General features: G+C 41.8%; 1 protein-coding gene and 1 non-coding gene across 3 annotated transcripts in view; one reads left to right on the top strand and one right to left on the bottom strand.

Moving 5' to 3' along the window:
* Positions 1-19,081, top strand: part of PTPN21 (protein tyrosine phosphatase non-receptor type 21) — a 79,508-nt gene that overhangs the window by 36,025 nt on the left and 24,402 nt on the right. For both annotated transcript variants that reach the window (XM_072839620.1, XM_072839621.1), the window contains 7 exons: positions 3,167-3,264; positions 5,038-5,105; positions 6,125-6,195; positions 8,166-8,253; positions 8,661-8,749; positions 11,449-11,536; positions 12,284-12,363. In XM_072839620.1, coding sequence (XP_072695721.1) covers positions 3,167-3,264; positions 5,038-5,105; positions 6,125-6,195; positions 8,166-8,253; positions 8,661-8,749; positions 11,449-11,536; positions 12,284-12,363 — 582 coding nt within the window. The remainder of the gene's footprint in view (positions 1-3,166; positions 3,265-5,037; positions 5,106-6,124; positions 6,196-8,165; positions 8,254-8,660; positions 8,750-11,448; positions 11,537-12,283; positions 12,364-19,081) is intronic.
* LOC140640817 (U6 spliceosomal RNA) lies at positions 2,308-2,414 on the bottom strand. Its single transcript, XR_012037435.1, has one exon. It is a non-coding gene; the product is annotated as a U6 spliceosomal RNA (small nuclear RNA).

The raw sequence follows: 19,081 nt of genomic DNA, 5'->3' as shown, positions 1-19,081 counted from the left end.
ACTAGCCTAAGAAAAATAAATGAAGGAAAAAGAGTATACCTCTTTATATATTATTTGAAATTTCTGTTGGGCCAAATGAGGCAACCTAATTTATTATAATTATTTAATGTAATATTTCTTTGTAAAAATATTTTATATTAGAAAATTGATAAATTGGTATAAGATTTAGATTTTAAAAATCTAGTTTTTTTTTTTTTTAAGATTTTATTTATTTATTCATGAGAGACACAGGCAGAGGGAGAAGCAGGCTCCATGCAGGGAGCCTGACGTGGGACTCGATCCCAGGTCTCCAGGATCACACCCTGGGCTGAAGGCGGTGCTAAACCGCTGAGCCACCCGGGCTGCCCTGGAATGGTTATTTAGAATTAAGATGTGCAGTTTCTTGAATTCAGAACTGTTTGTAAGGAATGAAAATTTACATGTTCCATTTTATTACTGCATTTTTAAAAATTATTCTTTTTGTAACAAACACTGAAAAAACATATTTGTAAACCATCCTTAGTCTCATCAGCATGTTATAGTTTTAGCAAAAAGTGTTAACAGAAAGTGGTAATACCCTTTAAGTAAAATTTCTTGATCTTTTCCTTTTAAGTAGATACTTAAATATATACATACACATATACATATATACACACATACATGTATGTAAACGTATGTACATATATATGCATATGTATACATACACATATACTCACATCCTGCTTGCTTCCATTAAAGTATTAGGGACAATATAATGAAAGATAATAATAAAAGCAACCATTTCCCTCTTTTAGTATTTGTCAGGCACAGTTCCAAGCACTTTATACTCAATCATTCCTTAATCCTCATAACAAATCCTACAAAGTAGGTATTATTTTCCATTTGTAGTTGAGAATACCAAGATACAGAAAGGATAAATATCTTGCCTAGGGTCATACTGCCAGTATGATGTGGAACTGGGATTTCAACTCAAGCAGGCTGACTCCTGAGTCCTTGATCTCAACCATTTATATTCATATGGACTCTAGGATTTTAAAAAACTAAAGAAATAGGACAAAATACTAGAAAAGTCCTCTTAACTGGAGATTTTGACAGTTAAAAACATGCACTGTGAGGTCATCCTGACCTGGATTCAAATTCCGGCTCAGCCTGCCTTTGTGGATTTGAGCATATTGCTTAATCTCAGCTGCAGCACCTCATCTTTATGGGGTGGCTGCTGTATACTGTGGAGCAGGTGGTTAAGAGGGTAACAAGAGGGGAAGCAGTGTACATGTGCCTGGATTTTAGCTCTGAGCTTCATGGCAGTTGAGGCAAAAGAAGGGATATTCTGAGTCCCATCATCGATTATCTGATAAAAAGCATGTCAGCTTGCAAACATGACAGATTTTCTTGGTGTATCATGTAAAAGGAAATTTTCAGGTGGGATGTTATGTAAAAGACATTGAGCCAGCAAGGAACAATTTAGAGTGACTGTGGAGGAAACAACTCTTAGAATAGAAAATTGTAACATGAGGCAAAAAAACACATTTTTGTGGAAGACTAAGTTAATTTGGTCCAAGTATATTGCTTTCCCAGTGATTTGGCTTAAGGAAAGAACCTAGAGTATTTAGAGTAGAGTGTGTGGATGGCATGTTCAAGAGATAGACTTCTCTAAATACAATCTTCTTTAAATAGGCTTCTGAAAGGAGCTGCCCAGTAGAAGGTGTGAGGTTTTCTTCTTTGACAAGATCCCAGAGCTACCAGCATTCTATTTGTCAATTGAGGGAAATCTATCAGTTCTGCTACTAGCAGGTGGAAGGGGTTAAGTTGGAACTAAATTCTTATCTGAATGGATGGAGTTTTGGTCAGGTTTTTTGGTAAGAAAGAATGAAAGCCTCATAGTGAGCTAAAATAAAAGAGGATGATGTTAGGAAACATATAAAATGATTAAAGGGGTGGGCTCTGAGGGGAATTCAAATACCAACTGAATAAGTTGTTCTTTACAAAGGCCAAACCTGGAAGAGATCCCTGGATTCAAGATGGCTCTATAAACTGTTTTGCAGAGAGTTGGTGGATCCTCATTCAATGTTGTATCCCCAGCATCTGAACAATGATTGGTGCTTAGTAGGCCCCAGTCATTACCAGTTAAATGAATAAATGAAAGGAAGGCAGCATAGATCTTCACTATAGAGCCTTGTCAAAATGGAGTAGGGATACAGATGAAACAGTGCTGACTGGCTTAATATGTTTTACCTTTTGTTTTTTTTGTTTTTGTTTTTGTTTTTAATTGTTCAAATTTTTATTTTGATGCACAGTATGAGAAACAAACTTTTAAATCATCTGAATCTTAAAAATATGGAACGCTTCACGAATTTGTGTGTCATCCTTGCGCAGGGGCCATGCTAATCTTCTCTGTATCGTTCCAATTTTAGTATATGTGCTGCCGAAGCGAGCACATGTTTTACCTTTTGAAGGGGTGATTGTACCTTCTTTTACTAGTGATCATCTAAAGCCACAGATTATGATTTGCCCAAGTTCATTTAAAAAATGCTACGTTGGGGAGCTGGAATTTAACTAGATCTGCTTGACTAAAGCTTATGCTGGTAACTGATGCTTTGGATGTTGAAAGTGTAAACAGAAGTAAACCCATATTAAAAGAATATTAAGAAAGCATCATAGCAGCTACCCTTTTGGAGATTTCATTAAAAAATTGCTAATATAAGCCTGGTCTGAAATATCAGGAAGCATTTTCACTTGGCTTTACTTTCTAGGACTAGGGAACTTCCATCAGAGTAAGTAACTTCTACCAGAGTCTTATATTACCAGGTTACTAGTTAGAGTTTTTAAAGTAGAGATTGGCCATGGATTCTGTATTTCTCTAGCTAAACAGAACAAAACTAAGAAACTGTCTTATAGGGCATTAAAAGGTGACGGGTTGTCTTCTAGGTGATTGTAGCTTTGAAATAACTACAGTTAAGGATAAGGGGTTCAACAAATTGATTACGTTGGTGTGTGTGTGTGTGTGTGTGTGTGTGTGTGTGTGTGTAAGCATAAATATGGTCAAGGACGTTGTCATTTTTTGAAACCATCTGGGGTTAAGGTTGTCTTTGACTAGTTTATGCTCCTCTACCAAAGTACTGTAAAATGCATTGCATCTCCATTGGAGGTAATATTAATATTGACTTTTTAAAATTGACATTTTTTATAGGTATCAGTATTATCTGCAGCTGAAGAAAGATATCTTGGAAGGGAACATTCCTTGTACATTAGAACAAGCAATTCAGCTAGCAGGCTTAGCTGTTCAAGGTAAATAATGACAATTGATAATGTAATACATATATCAGATTAACATGTGTATTACAGCAAGGGTGCCTGGCTGGCTCAGTCAGTGGAACTTCAACACTTCATCTTTACGTTCGAGCCCCATGTTGGGTGTGGACATTACTTAAAAAAATAAAGATCTTTTAAAAAAAAATGTGTGTTGGGGGTCCTGGGGGGCCTCAGTTGGTTAAGTGTCTGCCTTCAGCTCAGGTCATGATCCTGGAGTCCTGGGAGATTGAGCTCCTATCTGGGTCCTTGCTCAGCAGGAAGTCTGCTTCTCCCTTTCCCTCAGCCCCTCCCTGCTGTTTGTGCTCTCTCCTTACCTTGCTCTCTCTCTCAAATGGATAAATTTTTTAAAAAGAATGTGTGTATTAGAACAAAAACAGCAAGGGGTTCTTAAAGTTACTGACTTCCTTTAGTAGTGTTTATGTTAGTGAAATTAGTTTTCTTGTAGGAAAAAATGATTTTGGATTATTTCCATGACATAAGAAACTTCTGGAAGATTAAGCATGTTAGCATATGTCAACAAAGCACACAGGCTAAAACTACAGAAAACCCATACACAGTCACACATGTACACAAAGCATTTGATAATGCTGTGTATTTCTCTAGTTCAAGGACTTGATCTGTAGGTAGCTAATATTGTAGGAAGAAAGATCAGCCAAACAATGAGGTCGATGAAGTTATGTTCACTTACACATTTTTTTCCTTTAAACTTTATTTATTTATTTATTTATTTATTTATTTATTTATTTATTTATTAGGAGGGGGTGGGAGGGGCTGAGAGATGGGGAGAGAATCCTCAAGCAAACTCTCTGCTTAGCATGGAGCAGTGTGGGGCTTTATCCCAGGACCCTGAGATCATGATCTGAGCCAAAATCAAGAGCTGACCACGCCACCCAGGTGTCATTGTTTCACTTATATTTTAAGCATACATCATTTATTTGGTTTCTTATGCAGTTGTCCTGAATTATAGAGCAGTGTCAATCATAGTAAATTAAGTTTTGCATTTCACGAATATATTTGAATTCTTTGGTTCTGTTATTTTTCACATCTAATCAGTGTATATTTATAGGTATGTATATGTGTTGGGAAGACTTCTGATCGGGCATTATTTCAAATGATAACTGACGTTTAACCTTGGAAACTGAGACTTAATCAGAAGAATCATTAATAAAGTTCCTTCAGATATTAGTAGGCATGGAGACATACATAATTTCTAGACAAACATGCTCCATATACATGGAACCACATTTCAAAGTACCTTTTCAAGGTTCTTTGAATCTTCCTAAATGTCATCTTTGGCTTTCCTGAACTATCTTTTTTTTTAAACAATGAAAAATTTCTAAACAAGTACATCTTGGTATAACATCTTCAGGTTGATCTGATTCCATTCCCTAGAGGTGATCACTGCTATGAACAGTTTGGTTTCTTCCTGACATCTTCCTGTACATAAGTAAGCACATATGATTACAGAGTAGTTTGTCTTTCTTTGTTAATTATAGAAATGAGATCATAGTACACATAGTTTGTAACTTATTTTTTCTCTTTATTAGTAGGTATTTTTCCAAGTCAAGACACATGAACGTATCTAATATTCTTTTAAAAACTTTTTAAAATATACACTTCATAGCTCTAAGGCATGTTTAACTTATAAATCTTAAGCATACCATCTCTATATTGCATATTGAATTTAATTGTGCATGTTTTCCTGTGAAAATTAAATATAATTCACATGAATATTTGTCATTTGTACAGCTGATTTTGGTGACTTTGATCAGTATGAGTCCCAAGACTTTCTTCAGAAATTTGCCTTGTTTCCTGTGGTAAGAACTTCTTTTGACATTGGGCTTTTTATAAATAGTTTATTTCCATATCCTTCATAATCCCTGAAATGAAGTCCATGTGGTAGACTTACGAGGCTGGAATAGTGTTAAAAAAAAGTCAGTTGCCTCTTATAAACAACTCAAGTGTAAATGCTTCCCTTGTTGTAGTCTCACTGGTCTTTGTAAACCCACAGAAACCAAAGGGTGGGGCAGGCCCAGTGGCCTCGGTTTAGCGCCGCCTTCAGCCCGGGGTGTGATCCTGGAGACCCGGGATCGAGTCCCCCATCAGGCTCCCTGCATGGAGCCTGCTTCTCCCTCTCCCTTGTATCTGTCTCTCTCTCCCTCTGTGTCTGTCATGAATAAATAAATAAAATCTTAAAAAAAAAGAAAAGAAACCAAAGGGTATGCAGTCACTGGGCTACAGCCAGAGAGATTTGTTTTGTGTTTGGGTGTGAGTCTAAGAGAGGGATTCACTTCCAGCTTCTGAGGAACCACACAGAGGTTTGGCTTTTAGCCGAAGGCTCAAAACCTCACAGTTATGTGGGAAGGGGTTTGGCTTCTCAGCAGCAGTGTAAAAGTAGTGGCGAGAAGACACTGCTGTCTACTTTTTAAAGTCACTACTGGTTTAATTGACAGGAGAACTGCATTGGAACAACAAAGGGAAGTGGTATGTAAGATGCTCTTCTGAGTGTCTATACAGCCAGCCAGGGAATGCCAGGATGTTGTGCTGGGCTCACAACTGGCTGGTGGGTGTTATACCAGCCTGAAAGAACTCAACTGAAACTCCCTCCAGGATGAACTGAGAAGGCAGGAAAGATGTTTTGTCTTCTGAGCAGAAGCCACTTCATTCCTTAGCAACATCATGATCACAGACTTAAAAACACATCACCCCCATACTGATACTAGTCTGAATTCATTGCCCAATACTGACAAGAGCCACTAATAGTCGGTAGCAGTGATTCTTCCTAGGAAATTTCCTTGGCTTGTTTACCTACTTACTGCTGTGTGTTTTCTTTCAGGGGTGGTTACAAGATGAAAAAGTATTGGAAGAAGCAACCCAAAAAGTGGCCTTACTGCATCAGAAATACAGGTAACACTTAACAAAGAAGAAATGGAAATAATAGGGAACCAAAGCTGGTTTGACTGTGAAATATATATTGACACAGTTACACTTGGCGCTTTACCGCTTCAGTCGCTGGTACTGTGATTCTGGGTCGCCAGCTTCTCTGAGCACTTACCCATAGTGACTCCCCTAGTGTCCATGCTAATCGATGAGGAAGCTGAGGAAAGTGAAAGTAGCCAGTCAGCGAAGGGGGCCACTTCTTCACTCGTATGTTAAAGGCTTTGGTGGTGACCTAGTCTTGTGTGGGTTGATGCAAGATTAGGGAGACTTGTTTCCTTTTATGGTGCAGCATGTCTGGGGTTTTCTCCCCTTGTATACCTTGGAAGCTGTATCTCTGTCTTTTGGGGAAATGCACCAAGAGCTGTGGTGCTTATTGCCCTGACGCTGGGTACATAATGACTTTCTTTGGTAGTGCATCTGTATGTGTTGTCTGTAAGAAAAATCCTCCCCCAGAGAATGCTGGGTCTTACTCTAAACCAAATCCCACACAGTTCCAAGTACTTTAAACATCATTATGTTCTTACAATCATTCTTTTAGGTAAATGATATTCTCTTCCACATTGGAAAAACCAAGCTCAAAAAAGACTAAATAACTTGCCCATAATTACATGTGGTAGAGATGGAATTTGAACCCAAGTCTCTCTGATTATATCCTATTGTTTATCCCCCCATTAAAAACCTTTGGCCTTCAGTCTCTCCCTACTCAAATCCATATAGTTGCTCACTAAAGATTAATCTTCCTAAAATATCACTTTTCTTTTTATCTCCTTTCCTCTTCTGAAGCGTTCATGAGTCTTCTCTGGCCTTCTACCAGCCTAAGTTCATTAGCCCTGGGATTAAAGACTTCCCACAAGTTGGTCACATCCTGCCTTTCCTGCTTCACTTTTTGCGTCCCAAATGAACCCTTCATTTTTCACCAGCATAATTCATCCCTCAGGCACACATCACCTATTTTTTGTTACTTTCATGCACAAATGAATATTTGTGCATCTTTCAAAAAGATAGTTTTATATTTGAAAAAAACAAAAGATAGTTTAATACTATTATTCTGTGTGAGGCCAGATCCTATGGCAGAAAGATAAATAGAACAATTACCTGCCATCAAAGAATACATTCCCTGCTTTGGAGTGTAAGGGATAGGCAGGACAGTCCATCGGGATAGTAATTCTAATCTAACAATGTGACATGAGTGCAGTGGGAGAGGTGTGCGTAGAATGTGGTGGGTCTTCACAGAGCAGGGGCATCGGACTTAGACTCAGGGCAGTCACAGGAGCTGACAAAGGAGTGATACATAGGCCGACTCTTCAAGGATGTTAAGGATTGATCGGTGCACAGGGAGTGACAGGTGTGCCAGGAAGAGGGAATGAGCATGTGCAGAGGCCCAGAGGCATGAGGGAATATCATGACTTGGTTGCAGTGTGAGGTGCCTTCTGGGTGTGGGGGAGCAGCAGAGGATGAGGCTGGGGAGGTGAGTCTCCATGCAGTTGAGGACCTTCTTTACCCGCTTGGCCTTCCTACCTATCCTTGTAATTTACAGTCTTCTAACCCTTATTTCCTGCACTAATCATTTGCATTTAGCACACAATGCTTAGTATTGCCTGATATTTCAGATAATAAGCATTTACTGAATGGTTTAGAAAGAGTTCCAGCTTTCAGTGAAGGTTTTTTAGGGTGTTTTATTCCCCATGTGCCCCTCGCCTGCCTGAAGCACAGGGAGAGGATCTTTATAACTAACTGTAAGCTTTCAGCTCAATGCTGTGTGCATAGTTGGCTTTCGGTTGATGTTGATAGATTGGTAAAATGAATTTCAGCTGCTTAAACACTTCAGATGTTTGTAAATACCTCATGCCAAATTGGTATGTAGCTTTTAAGAATAGCCTTTTTTTATTTTTTCCATTTTTGGTTTTGCAATCAATCTCACATCTTTTGGGTTGCAGAAGGCTCACCGCTCCCGATGCCGAAATGCTGTACATGCAGGAGGTAGAGAGGATGGATGGCTATGGAGAAGAGAGCTACCCCGCCAAGGTGAGCCTGGCACGAAGGCCAGGGGGTCTCCAGATTAATCTCAGGAGCTCTGAGAGGACAGCGGGGAGGCCCAGGGACACCCTGCCGTGCAGAGGTGGGAGATACACAGAAAGTCTGGAAACTTGAAAGCTGAGGTCCCGTGGTCACAATTTCACAGTAAAACACATTCTTGTTTGGCAGTTTGTTCTTTGAAATGCTCTTAAATCGAGTTCCTTAAGGAGCCCGATTCTTCTTATTTTCCTACCTATTGACAAGGCGATCCTTTTATACTTTTCAGACTTTGCCCTCCAGTGTAGGTCTTCTGAGCATCTTCTCTCTGGGAAAGGAGCCTAGGGAGCTGGGTGTGGTGGTCATGCCTCTCGTGCACATGCTGCCTGAGTGCTTCTTTCTGTGCTTTCTCCTTCCAGGATAGCCAAGGCAGTGACATATCCATTGGAGCATGTCTTGAAGGGATCTTTGTGAAACACAAGAATGGAAGGCCTCCTGTGATATTTAGGTACTTCTCTTACGTCCTCCTGTGCACTTTCTGTGGCTCCTCTTGGTGCTAATTTCTAGAACCTGTACTGGTAATATTGCCCATAACTCTCTCCCAAGGTCTCACTAGGAAATGGAAAGATATCTTTCCTAGAATCAAATAACCCCTGACTCCAGTGATTCTTTCATAAGCCACTTTCTTTCAAACCAAGTATGTGGAAAACAATACTGCTTGTCATCATGGCCTGCTTATGAAATGCTGGAAGGTGTGTGACCCTTTTCCTGCCATTTGGAGGCTGTTCTTTGTTTTGATGTGAGTTTTTAATTTCAACTCTAGCTTCTAGGACTGTTTATGGAAAATCTGGGCCTTTCTCTGACTTCTTATGTACCAAAATTCCTAAAATACCAACGTCTAAGCAAATTAATCTTGCTTGCTTGCTTGCTTGCTTGTTAAGCAAAGTTCAGTTATTTGTATAATGTTCTCTTTTTTCTGATTATAAAAATGGGATATTAGTCATTTGTGGAAATCTTAGAACATTTATAGTGAAAAAGACAAAAAGGAGGATCTATAGCAATATGCTAATAGTGGCTGACCCCAAAGAATCAAATTTCAGGTGGTTTAAATTTCTGTGTTCCAATTTGTATCTTAAAGACCGCAAATTGAACCATGTTGTTCAATCCCTGCCTTTTCATTCCTTAAAATCCATACCCGGGCAGCCTGGGTGGCTCAGTGGTTTAGCGCCGGCTTCAGCGCAGGGCATGATCCTGGAGACCCAGTATCTGAGTCCCGTGTCGGGCTCCCTGCATGGAGCCCGCTTCTCCCTCTGCCTGTGTCTCTGCTCTCTCTCTGCATGTCTCTCATGAATAAATAAATAAAATCTTAAAAAAAAAAAATCCATACCCTAGAAAATCGAAAGTGTCATTTCATAGAAATATTTCCAATTTTACTGAGAGTCTATTTACTTTGATTCTATTCTTGATGAAAAATTAAAAGTTTTTATTGTTTTTGTAGAGCAATAAAACATTATACCAATTTTGGTTCTTGGTTCCTTTGTGTTTACCATTTACTGAGTGCTTGTCATGAGCCAGGTACTATGCTACGTGCTCTCTGTATTTTCTTGTGTGATCTTTACAACTCTCAGCAGAGGTACTACCATCATTCCATGTAGGATAATTGAGACTTAGAATAATAAAGTGATTTGCTTAAGATCATGCAGTTACTAACTGGCATAACCAAGAACTCTGATTCTCCACTTGAAGAGTGGGCTCTTAACCACTGTGTTAAATGGTTTCTTTTATTAAAAGGAACTTAATTCCCCAATATTCATGCCTTCTAAAAACTAGCCTATTTCTTCTTGAGAAGTGGTTTTTCCTTTCAAGAATTTTTTCTGTAAACTGACGTTTCTTCTTTCATTTCTTTTGTTTTACTACTGCCTTTGGGGCTCTGAATTTTCCTTGGCGATTATGACCATGGAGAATGTACCTGGCTTGGGATGCGGAAACCTACTCCTAGACCATATTGCCCTGGGTCGGGCAGTTGCTCTCTTGGCCCTAAGCTGCTCATTTAGGTCTTCCCAACATGTGAGTTGGGGAATAGGGGGCAGAAGAGGATCCGAACTGCACCAGAAGGGCAGGACTCTAATGGTGCCAAAGGGCCACATGAAAACTGTAGGTCCAGCCAGCTTCTTTCATTCCACTGGACAGGAATTTTTAAAATTGCCTTCTTCAATAATGATACTAATAACCTTTAGGTTTAACAATTAAACATTGAGTGGCACCTGGCTGGTTCAGTTGCTAGACATGTGACTGTCAATCTCGGGTTGTAAGTTGGAGTCCCATGTTGGGTATCGAGATTACTTAAAAATAAAATCTTTAAAAAAAAATCAACAAACATGGAATCATTACAAATTAATTTTATTTATTTAAATAAATTTAAAATAAAAAAATCTAATATGGAGAAGGATGAAGTAGGGGTAACATCTTTCTTTCAGACCCATTTTAACATTTTTCTTTCAGACCCATTTTTTCCTTTCATAAAATTATATAGTTGTGTAATAAAAGAAAATATTAATATATAAAATCTAAACGTGGTCAAATACAGTTAGAAAACATAAGATAGGAGTTTGAATCCTGGTGAAACCATCCAGAATAGTTCACTCTTTGTGTTCCTAGCATTTGAACTTCGTCTTCACCCTGAAGCTTTTCAGAGCATTCGTCCTACACCTTCATGCCTCACTTTTGCCTTGTATATCTGCAAAACTTAATGGTACTTGCTGGCCTCTCTCTTCTCTCTCTCACCTCCACCCTCCAACTGTGTCCTTCTTGAGCGAAGCACTGTCCCTTACTGATCTTAGTATCCTCGGGGACTTAACACAATCTCTGGCATTGCTATATTGGGTACCCTTAGATATATTTGTTGAATGAATAAAGGAGGTATTGGTAACCAACTAAGATAGGGATCTTTGAGCCTACTAATCTGGCAAATGAGGATAAATAGAGTACTTAAGTACTCTTTGCCTTCACTTCATCTCTGCATTTACTTCTTGCAACCAGCTATTGTCACTTAAACGAGAAGGTGCATGCCAGCTGATTAAAACAACTCTGTTCTTTCTACAACGATGAACAAATATTAACTTTATACCTCAAACTCTAGAAGGAAAAATCATATGTTCTGTCTCCTAGTGGCACTCACATTGTTTTTTTCTCTTTTTTGTTCTTTAGGTGGCATGATATTGCTAACATGTCCCACAACAAGTCCTTCTTTGCATTAGAGCTGGCCAATAAAGAGGAGACCATCCAGTTTCAAACTGTGAGTAAACATTAGGAATCTGCATGGAACGTTTTTCCTAAAAGTTACCAAGTTAGCATTTCTGTGGGCGTGTTGGGGGAAGGAGATAGCATTAAAATTGAAATATTTAATACTTCTATAAAAAACATAAAATTTTATAACATTTTGCCTAGTAGCCCTTGGCAAAAATAGTTGTTCCGTAAATAGTGTTTTAGTGTTTAATAAATAGTTGCTCAGTAAATAGTGTTTTACCCAAGTCCTTGGGTAAATAGTGTCTGGTATGATGAACTTTAAAGGAACTGAGTAGGGGAGGAAGTAAGCACTAAAATCTTAATTTCCATTGCTAAGCAAAGAGCTCTATAGAAATAACTACTTCAGTTACTCACTTTTGCTCCATTGACAAAGGCAGTATTAAGTCACTGACTCAAATGTTTTGTTTAAAATGTTCTTTTTTGAGTATAATTGTCAAAATAAAAGTTGGCATTTTCATAATTTTAAAGTTACGTCATTTTGAAACACTTTAGTGTAAGAGTCACACCCTCAGAATAGTGTTTTTGTTTTTCGTCTTCATAATTTAAATCCTAATTATAGCATTCATATGATAGGCGCACAGTATTAGAAAATGAAAGAATCAGTGTGTTAAAAGTGACTTTGAAAAAAAAAGTGACTTTGACATAATGTATTCCCCAATTATGTCTTGTCATCAGACAAACTGTATTGAGTCGCAAATGTGTTTTCATTTACTTTATGCAATATTTCATTTGCTAGGAAGACATGGAAACTGCAAAATACGTGTGGAGACTCTGTGTTGCACGACACAAATTCTACAGATTGAATCAGTGCAGCCTGTGAGTATAGCCTGTTTGTGGAAATGGTAGAAAATAATGAAGTTAGAAATTTTTATCTCGAGTGGCACCTGGGTGGCTCAGTTGGTTAGGCATTTGCCTTCAGCTCAGGTCATGATCCTGGGGTTCTGGGATTGAGTCCTATATTGGGCTCCCCACAGGGAGCCTGTGTCTCTGCCTCTCTCTGTGTGTCTCTCATGAATAAGTAAATAAAATCTTTTAAAAAAAATTTTTTAAATGATTATTCAGCTTGTCAAGCCATTGGAAGAATTCATACCTTTTCTTCCTAATGTACATTTGTCTTGGTCCCCATGAGTTTCTCCCTTTCTGCTGATTCATTCCTATCAGTGTACGGACATGCTGTAATAAAATTGCGTGTCTTAGAAAACTTGTCTTTCATCCTGCACGCCATCCAGCCATGACTCCGTATCTCTGCTTTCCTATATGGCAGATTTTTTCATAGGAGTCCTCTATGTTTGCTTTCTCTCCTTCCTTCCACCCTGCTTTTCTTCGCTGCCACACAGACTTTGCTTGTCACAGTGACGGCAACCTTCACCCTGTGGTCCTTTCAGACGCCCTTTCACTGGACTACTCAGCAGCACTTAAGCTCTGGCCACCCCTTCTTTCCTCACCCTGCTCCTCATCGGCTGCCAGGATCTCACCCTCTACTGCTTTAACTTATTCTAGGCTGTTTCTTCTCAGTCATCTTTGCTGGTTTAGTCCTGAGACCTCTTCCCCGCCTTCCTCATGTTCTAGGGGATTCACCTTGTGTCAGGCTTACAGTTACCATCTGTATGCCCAAAGTGCATCTGATTTTATTTCTAACTCAGTCTCCTCCCTGAGCATAGCGAACTGTCTATTGACATCTCCACTTGGGGGCCTAAGAGGCATTTTAGATTTGATATGTCTAAACCCAAACTTGATGCCCTCTTCTTCCTGCCCCCGGATCTGCTTCTTGTCTACTTTTTCCTTTTGGTAAATGGCAGCACTCCATATTCACCCAGTTGCCCAGGCCTCAAACCTACTTAATTCCTTCTTGATTCCTGTTTCTGTCATCCCACATCCAATTCATCAGCAAGCTCTGCCTTCAAAATGCTTCTGAGATCTGACCGCTTGTACCACTTCTGCTAATAGCTTCATGCCAGGCTGCCAGTGTCTCTCACCTGTGGGATTGCAGGAGCCTTCTGATGCTCTCCCTGTGTCCCTGCCTGCTCTGCCTAGAGCTGATTTTCCATAAGTCAGCCAGACTCGTCTTAGTTTAATCTGGGTCAGATTCTATCACCCTTCTTAAACCCTGCACTGGCATTCCATCATGCTTAAAAGTACGAGACCATCCGTGATCTGGTCCCTGCCTGGTTCTCCCCCTGTTTCCTTTCTACACTCTTTCTGCTCACCCTGTCCCACCCTTGCTAGAACTCTTTCCAGTCTGTGAACACGTTCAGCCCTCAGGATGCTGTGCATGCCCCTTCGGGGCCTAAAATGCTTTTCTTCCCCATGCGTCATTCTCCCACCGCATCCATTGTCTGATCAGAGGCACCCTAACTGCCCTGGGGACTCAGTCCCTGCCCACTGCCTGTCCCTCTGTACTCCCTTTCCCTATTTTATTTTTCATAGTACTTGGCCCCACCCGAACTTGTTTATTGAACCTCTTGTAAGCAGGCAACGCCACCAGAGAGCAGACACTGTTCGATCCCCTGTTTCCAGCGCTGAGCAAGGGGCTGGCCCACAGTAGGTCTTGGTGAATTGTTGAAGGAATCTACAGAAACGCACATTAAGAGGTCTGATGGGGGATCCCTGGGTGGCGCAGCGGTTTGGCGCCTGCCTTTGGCCCAGGGCGCGATCCTGGAGACCTGGGATCGAATCCCACGTAGGGCTCCCGGTGCATGGAGCCTGCTTCTCCCTCTGCCTGTGTCTCTGCCTCTCTCTCTCACTCCCTGTGTGACTATCATAAATAAATAAAAATTAAAAAAAAAAAAAAAAGAGGTCTGATGGGGGCTGTCCGAGCTACTGTAGGAGCCCTTAGGAGAAGGGTACCTGACCAGAACTGCCAAACTAGGCTTCCCCTGGAGTGGCATTGACATAGACTGGAAAGGTTTTGCTCCATCCCCACAACCTTCCGCTAAGCTGCTTTCTCCACTGGCCCATTGGAGCTGTCTCCCATCTGGCTCCCCTGGCCCTTGTCACCTGGGTCCAGCCAGAAAGTCACCTGGTTCTAGCCAGTTTTCTGGCTGGATGAGCAAAAGACGTAGCCCTTGACTCAGAGTTCTAGCTCAGAACCACAACTGAGCCTGTCCCTTTTCCTGCCCTCCATTTGCTGCAGCGTTAAGTGCAAGATCCCTCTGATCCTCCTCTGGGCTCATCTGCCAGCTAACTCTTGATCCCGGCCTCAGAGCCCATAGTCCTTCCAATGCTGATGCCTCTTGCAGCCCCAGGACTTGCTGGAATGCTCTTTCTCCCCTTCTCTGGCAGACTTTTAGTTGTTTTTCTAGATCCAGTTTAAGTGCAGCTGGCCTGGAGGCCACCACGCATTTAGTGTGCTTAGTCTTTGGTACCATTCCCAAACTACTAGTTGTTTCCTACCACTTTCATAACAATGATTCTGGTTCAGTAGATGCTTTCTCTGCATCAAACATTATGTGGAGAGCTTTTACCTCCTTTAATCTTTACAATAGCCCGGTTTGGTAGTTACTACTGCCCTTTTGTAGGTGACGGTGTGGAAACATAGAGACCTGCAGCATCGTGGCCAGTGCTGCTTATGTGTTGCAGGCCTGCTGTCCTACGTGGAGCTGGCTTTTCTGTCCTGTCCACTGGCGCCCCAGTGTCTGGCAGGGCACCCTATACCTGAGGCTTAGTGAATAACAGAAGCCTGAGTGATGAGTGTCAGAGGGGAGAAAAGCCCGTTTGCTCCTTGTTGATTTCCTTTTACTGCTGATTATAAATTGGGGGAAAAAAGTCTTTTTTTTTTTTTTAATTTTTTATTTATTTATGATAGTTACAGAAAGAGAGAGAGGCAGAGAGACACAGGCAGAGGGAGAAGCAGGCTCCATGCACCGGGAGCCCGATGTGGGACTCGATCCCGGGTCTCCAGGATCGCACCCTGGGCTAAAGGCAGGCGCCAAACCGCTGCGCCACCCAGGGATCCCCTGGGGGAAAAAAGTCTTAAAAGGACATTTGTCCCTTACAGCCAAGAAGAAAGACTACGGAAGTGCTTTTTGTTTTATAGGTACCCAAGGTGTGAAGAAAACCTGGTTAGGAGTAACTGTACAAAGGGCAGGCCAGTCTTTGGGACTCATGAAAGAAAAGGAAATGACCAGGGATGACCATGAAGGAGAACTAGCCAACTTTCCCAACCAGCCCATAGATGTCTACCCTGTCCCCTTCTCCCCTCTGAAAAATCCCCCAACTGAGCTTTTTTTTTTTTTAAACATTTTATTTATTTATTTATAGAGACACAGAGAGAGAGAGAGAGAGAGAGGCAGAGACACAGGCAGAGGGAGAAACAGGCTCCATGCAGGGAGCCTGATGTGGGACTCGATCCCGGGTCTCCGGGATCACGCCCTGGGCTGGAGGCGGCGCTAAACCCGCTGAGCCACCTGGGCTGCCCCCCCAACTGAGCTTTATTCTGAGTCCCCGTGCTGGTCTGGTGATGGGATTTGGGAAAGCTCTAACTGACCAGGAGGAGGAGCCCTGCTTTCTTTGGGGGTATGGGAAGCCAATATGTGCTGCAAGCTCTTGAGAGTGTGTGTGTGTGTGTGTGTGTGTGTGTGTGAGAGAGAGAGAGAGAGAGAGAGAACATGCTTCTCTTGGTGGTCAGATGCAGTGGTGCTACGCGTCCAGGGCAGTCACATCTGGGGCTCTTCTGGGCTGGCCTGGTTACCCAGCCCCCTGTGACATTTTTATTCAGAAGCTGTGTTCTGAGATTCAAGCAGTAGATACGCACTCTGTAGGAGCACAGCCTTTCCGTAAGTTTATGGGTATTTATAGTGTCAAACTCTTATGACCTCAGTTATTCCCCTTTGGAAAATTTTGGAGAATCAAAGCAACCATTTCGAATAAACTGCAAGATGTCCTCTCTTTCCAGTAGGCATCCATATTGGTTAGTGGTTAATGCCTTTTTTTTAAAGAAGTTTTTTGGCAAATCACCACTTGCTAATGGTTTTAAAGTTGAGATGGAGGGCAGCTCTGGTGGCACAGCGGTTTAGCGCCGCCTGCAGCCCGGGGTGTGATCCTGGAGACCCATGATCGAGTCCCACGTCGGGCTCCCTGCATGGAGCCTGCTTCTCCCTCTGCCTGTGTCTCTGCCTCTCTCTCTCTCTCTCTCTCTGTGTCTCTATGAATAAATAAATAAAATATTTTAAAAAATAATAAAATAGAGATGGAAAAGAAATCAATTCAGTTGTAGAAATCTAAGCTTTGTAATATTGCTGTTTCTTGCTAAATAGGAATAAAATTACATTATTATGATCTTCAGTTGCACATCTACATAAAGCAAATACAGGGGTGGAGATTCCCGGGTGGCTCAGCGGTTTAGCACCTGCCTTTGGCCTAGGGCGTGATCCTGGAGACCTGGAATTGAGTCCCACATCGGGCTTCCTGCATGGAGCCTGCTTCTCCCTCTGCCTGTGTCTCTGCCTCTCTCTCTCTCTCTCTGTCTCTCATGAATAAATAAATAAAATCTTTAAAAAAAAGAAAAGAAAGAAAATACAAGGGGTGCTGAGTGGCACAGTTGGTTAAGCATCTGCTTTCACCTCAGATCATGATCCCAGTGTCCTGGGGTTGAGCCCCACATCAGGCTCCGTGCTCTGCAGGGAGTCCACTTCTGCCTCTGCCCCTGCCCCCATTCAAACCCCCTCTCTCTGTCTCTCAAATAAATAAAATCTTTAAAAAAATGAGAGTTTCAAAAATGAAATAGTTATGTTTAAGGGGCTGTTTTCCACATTTTGTTTTTAATCTCTGTACATCCAGTAGATTAAGGAAGTTCATACCCATGAACTATTCCTATGTAATTATTTATGGTGGAGGACACCTGCTGCATTCTGTGGGAAACTATTTCACTGTCAGCTCGTGTTCTCAGGTTTCTTAACTTACAGTGTTTTGATGGGTGATAAAACTAAAAATAGCTTTAAATTTTATGGTCAGGGCAGCCCGGGTAGCTCAGTGGTTTAGTGCCGCCTTCAGCCCAGGCAGGGCCTGATCCTGGAGACCTGGGATCGAGTCCTGTGTCAGGCTCCCTGCATGGAGCCTGCTTCTCCCTCTGCCTGTGTTTCTGCCCCCCCCCCCCATGTGTCTTTCATGAATAAATTAATAAAATCTTTTAAAAAAACAAATAAATTTTATGGTCATTTCTTTTAGGGCTCTCACCCTAAACTGTTGAGTCACATTTAATATAATGATCCTGGAGTATTGGTAGCTTTGTTCTCATGGTCCAGATGTGTCAGCTTTGCACTGTGATGGGCACTGATGAAACTGTAGCAGGCCTGAAATTGGATAGTGGATTCTGGACGGCTGGCTCAGCCTGGGGCGCCTGGTGGCTCAGGGAAATGACTCTACTTGTATAGCAAGGGGACTTTGCTCCTTGAGTGTCCCCTTCCCCATTCCTCAGTCCCTATGTATAATTAAATTAAATGTGTGACTCCTCCAAACTTGACCCAGATGATTCTAATATATTCATTCATTTATTCATTTACAGATGTATAGATTTTATTTGAGAAAGAGCGGGGAGAGAGAGAGAGAGCACAAGCTGGGGTGAGGGGCAGAGGGAGAGGAGCAAGCAGACTCCCTGTTGAGCAGGGAGCCCAATGCAGGGCTCAGTCCCAGGGCTCTGAGGTCATGACCTGAGCCGAAGGTAGATGCTTAACCGACTGAGCCATCCAAGCACCCCCTCCCCTCCACTGACTGTATTTTATTTCAAATTTTTAAAGAAAGATATTCATTCGTTCATTCATTCATGAGATACACTGAGAGAGAGACAAAGACATAGGCAAAGGGAGCAGTGATGTGGGACTCTATCCCAGGACCCTGGGATCACAACCTGAGCCTAAGGCAGACGCCCAACCACTGAGCCATCCGGGCACCCCTAGAAAGATTTTATTTATTTATTTGAGAGAGTGAGACAGAAATAGCAAGAGCAGGAGCAGTGAGGAGAGGGAAAAGCAGGCTCCCCACTGAGCAGGGAGCCCTAGGTGGGGCTGGACTCCAGGACCCTGGGACTATGACCTTAGCTGAAGGCAGCCACTTAATCAGTTGAGCCACCCACGTGCCCCCGGAATCATCTTTTTATGTCACCCAAGACTTAAAAACGTGAGAAGAATGTTGATATTCCTTTAGGGTTGGCTGAGAAATTATAGGAGATAATGTCAACCTGTTTGGTCAAATAACTTCTTTCAAACCCCAGAATTGGTCCTGCTGTAATCACCTTCTCTATATGAGTAAAAGACTGGGAGAGAAACAGAATCTTGAGGAGGATGCTTCTCCCCAGCATTCAGAGCCATGTGATCGAGGTATCGAGGTTGCCCACTTTTGTCCTGGAGACTCTGACCAGAATACTGACTAGAAGGGGGTGGGGCTGCCCCTTCTTGTAGGCCCACTGTGGGGTTTAAAGAGACTGGAGGAGGGGCACCGGGGTGGTTCATTTGGTTGAGCATCCAGCTCTTGATTTCAGCTCAGGTCATATCTTGGGGGTCTTGACATCAAGTCTTGCTTCAGCAGGGTGAGTAGGATC

The sequence above is a fragment of the Canis lupus genome, chromosome 9 (genome assembly GCF_048164855.1).
Source record: "Canis lupus baileyi chromosome 9, mCanLup2.hap1, whole genome shotgun sequence".
NCBI lineage: Eukaryota > Metazoa > Chordata > Mammalia > Carnivora > Canidae > Canis > Canis lupus.
Note: the sequence above shows the minus strand (reverse complement) of the source record. Positions and strands in the feature narration are given on the sequence as shown.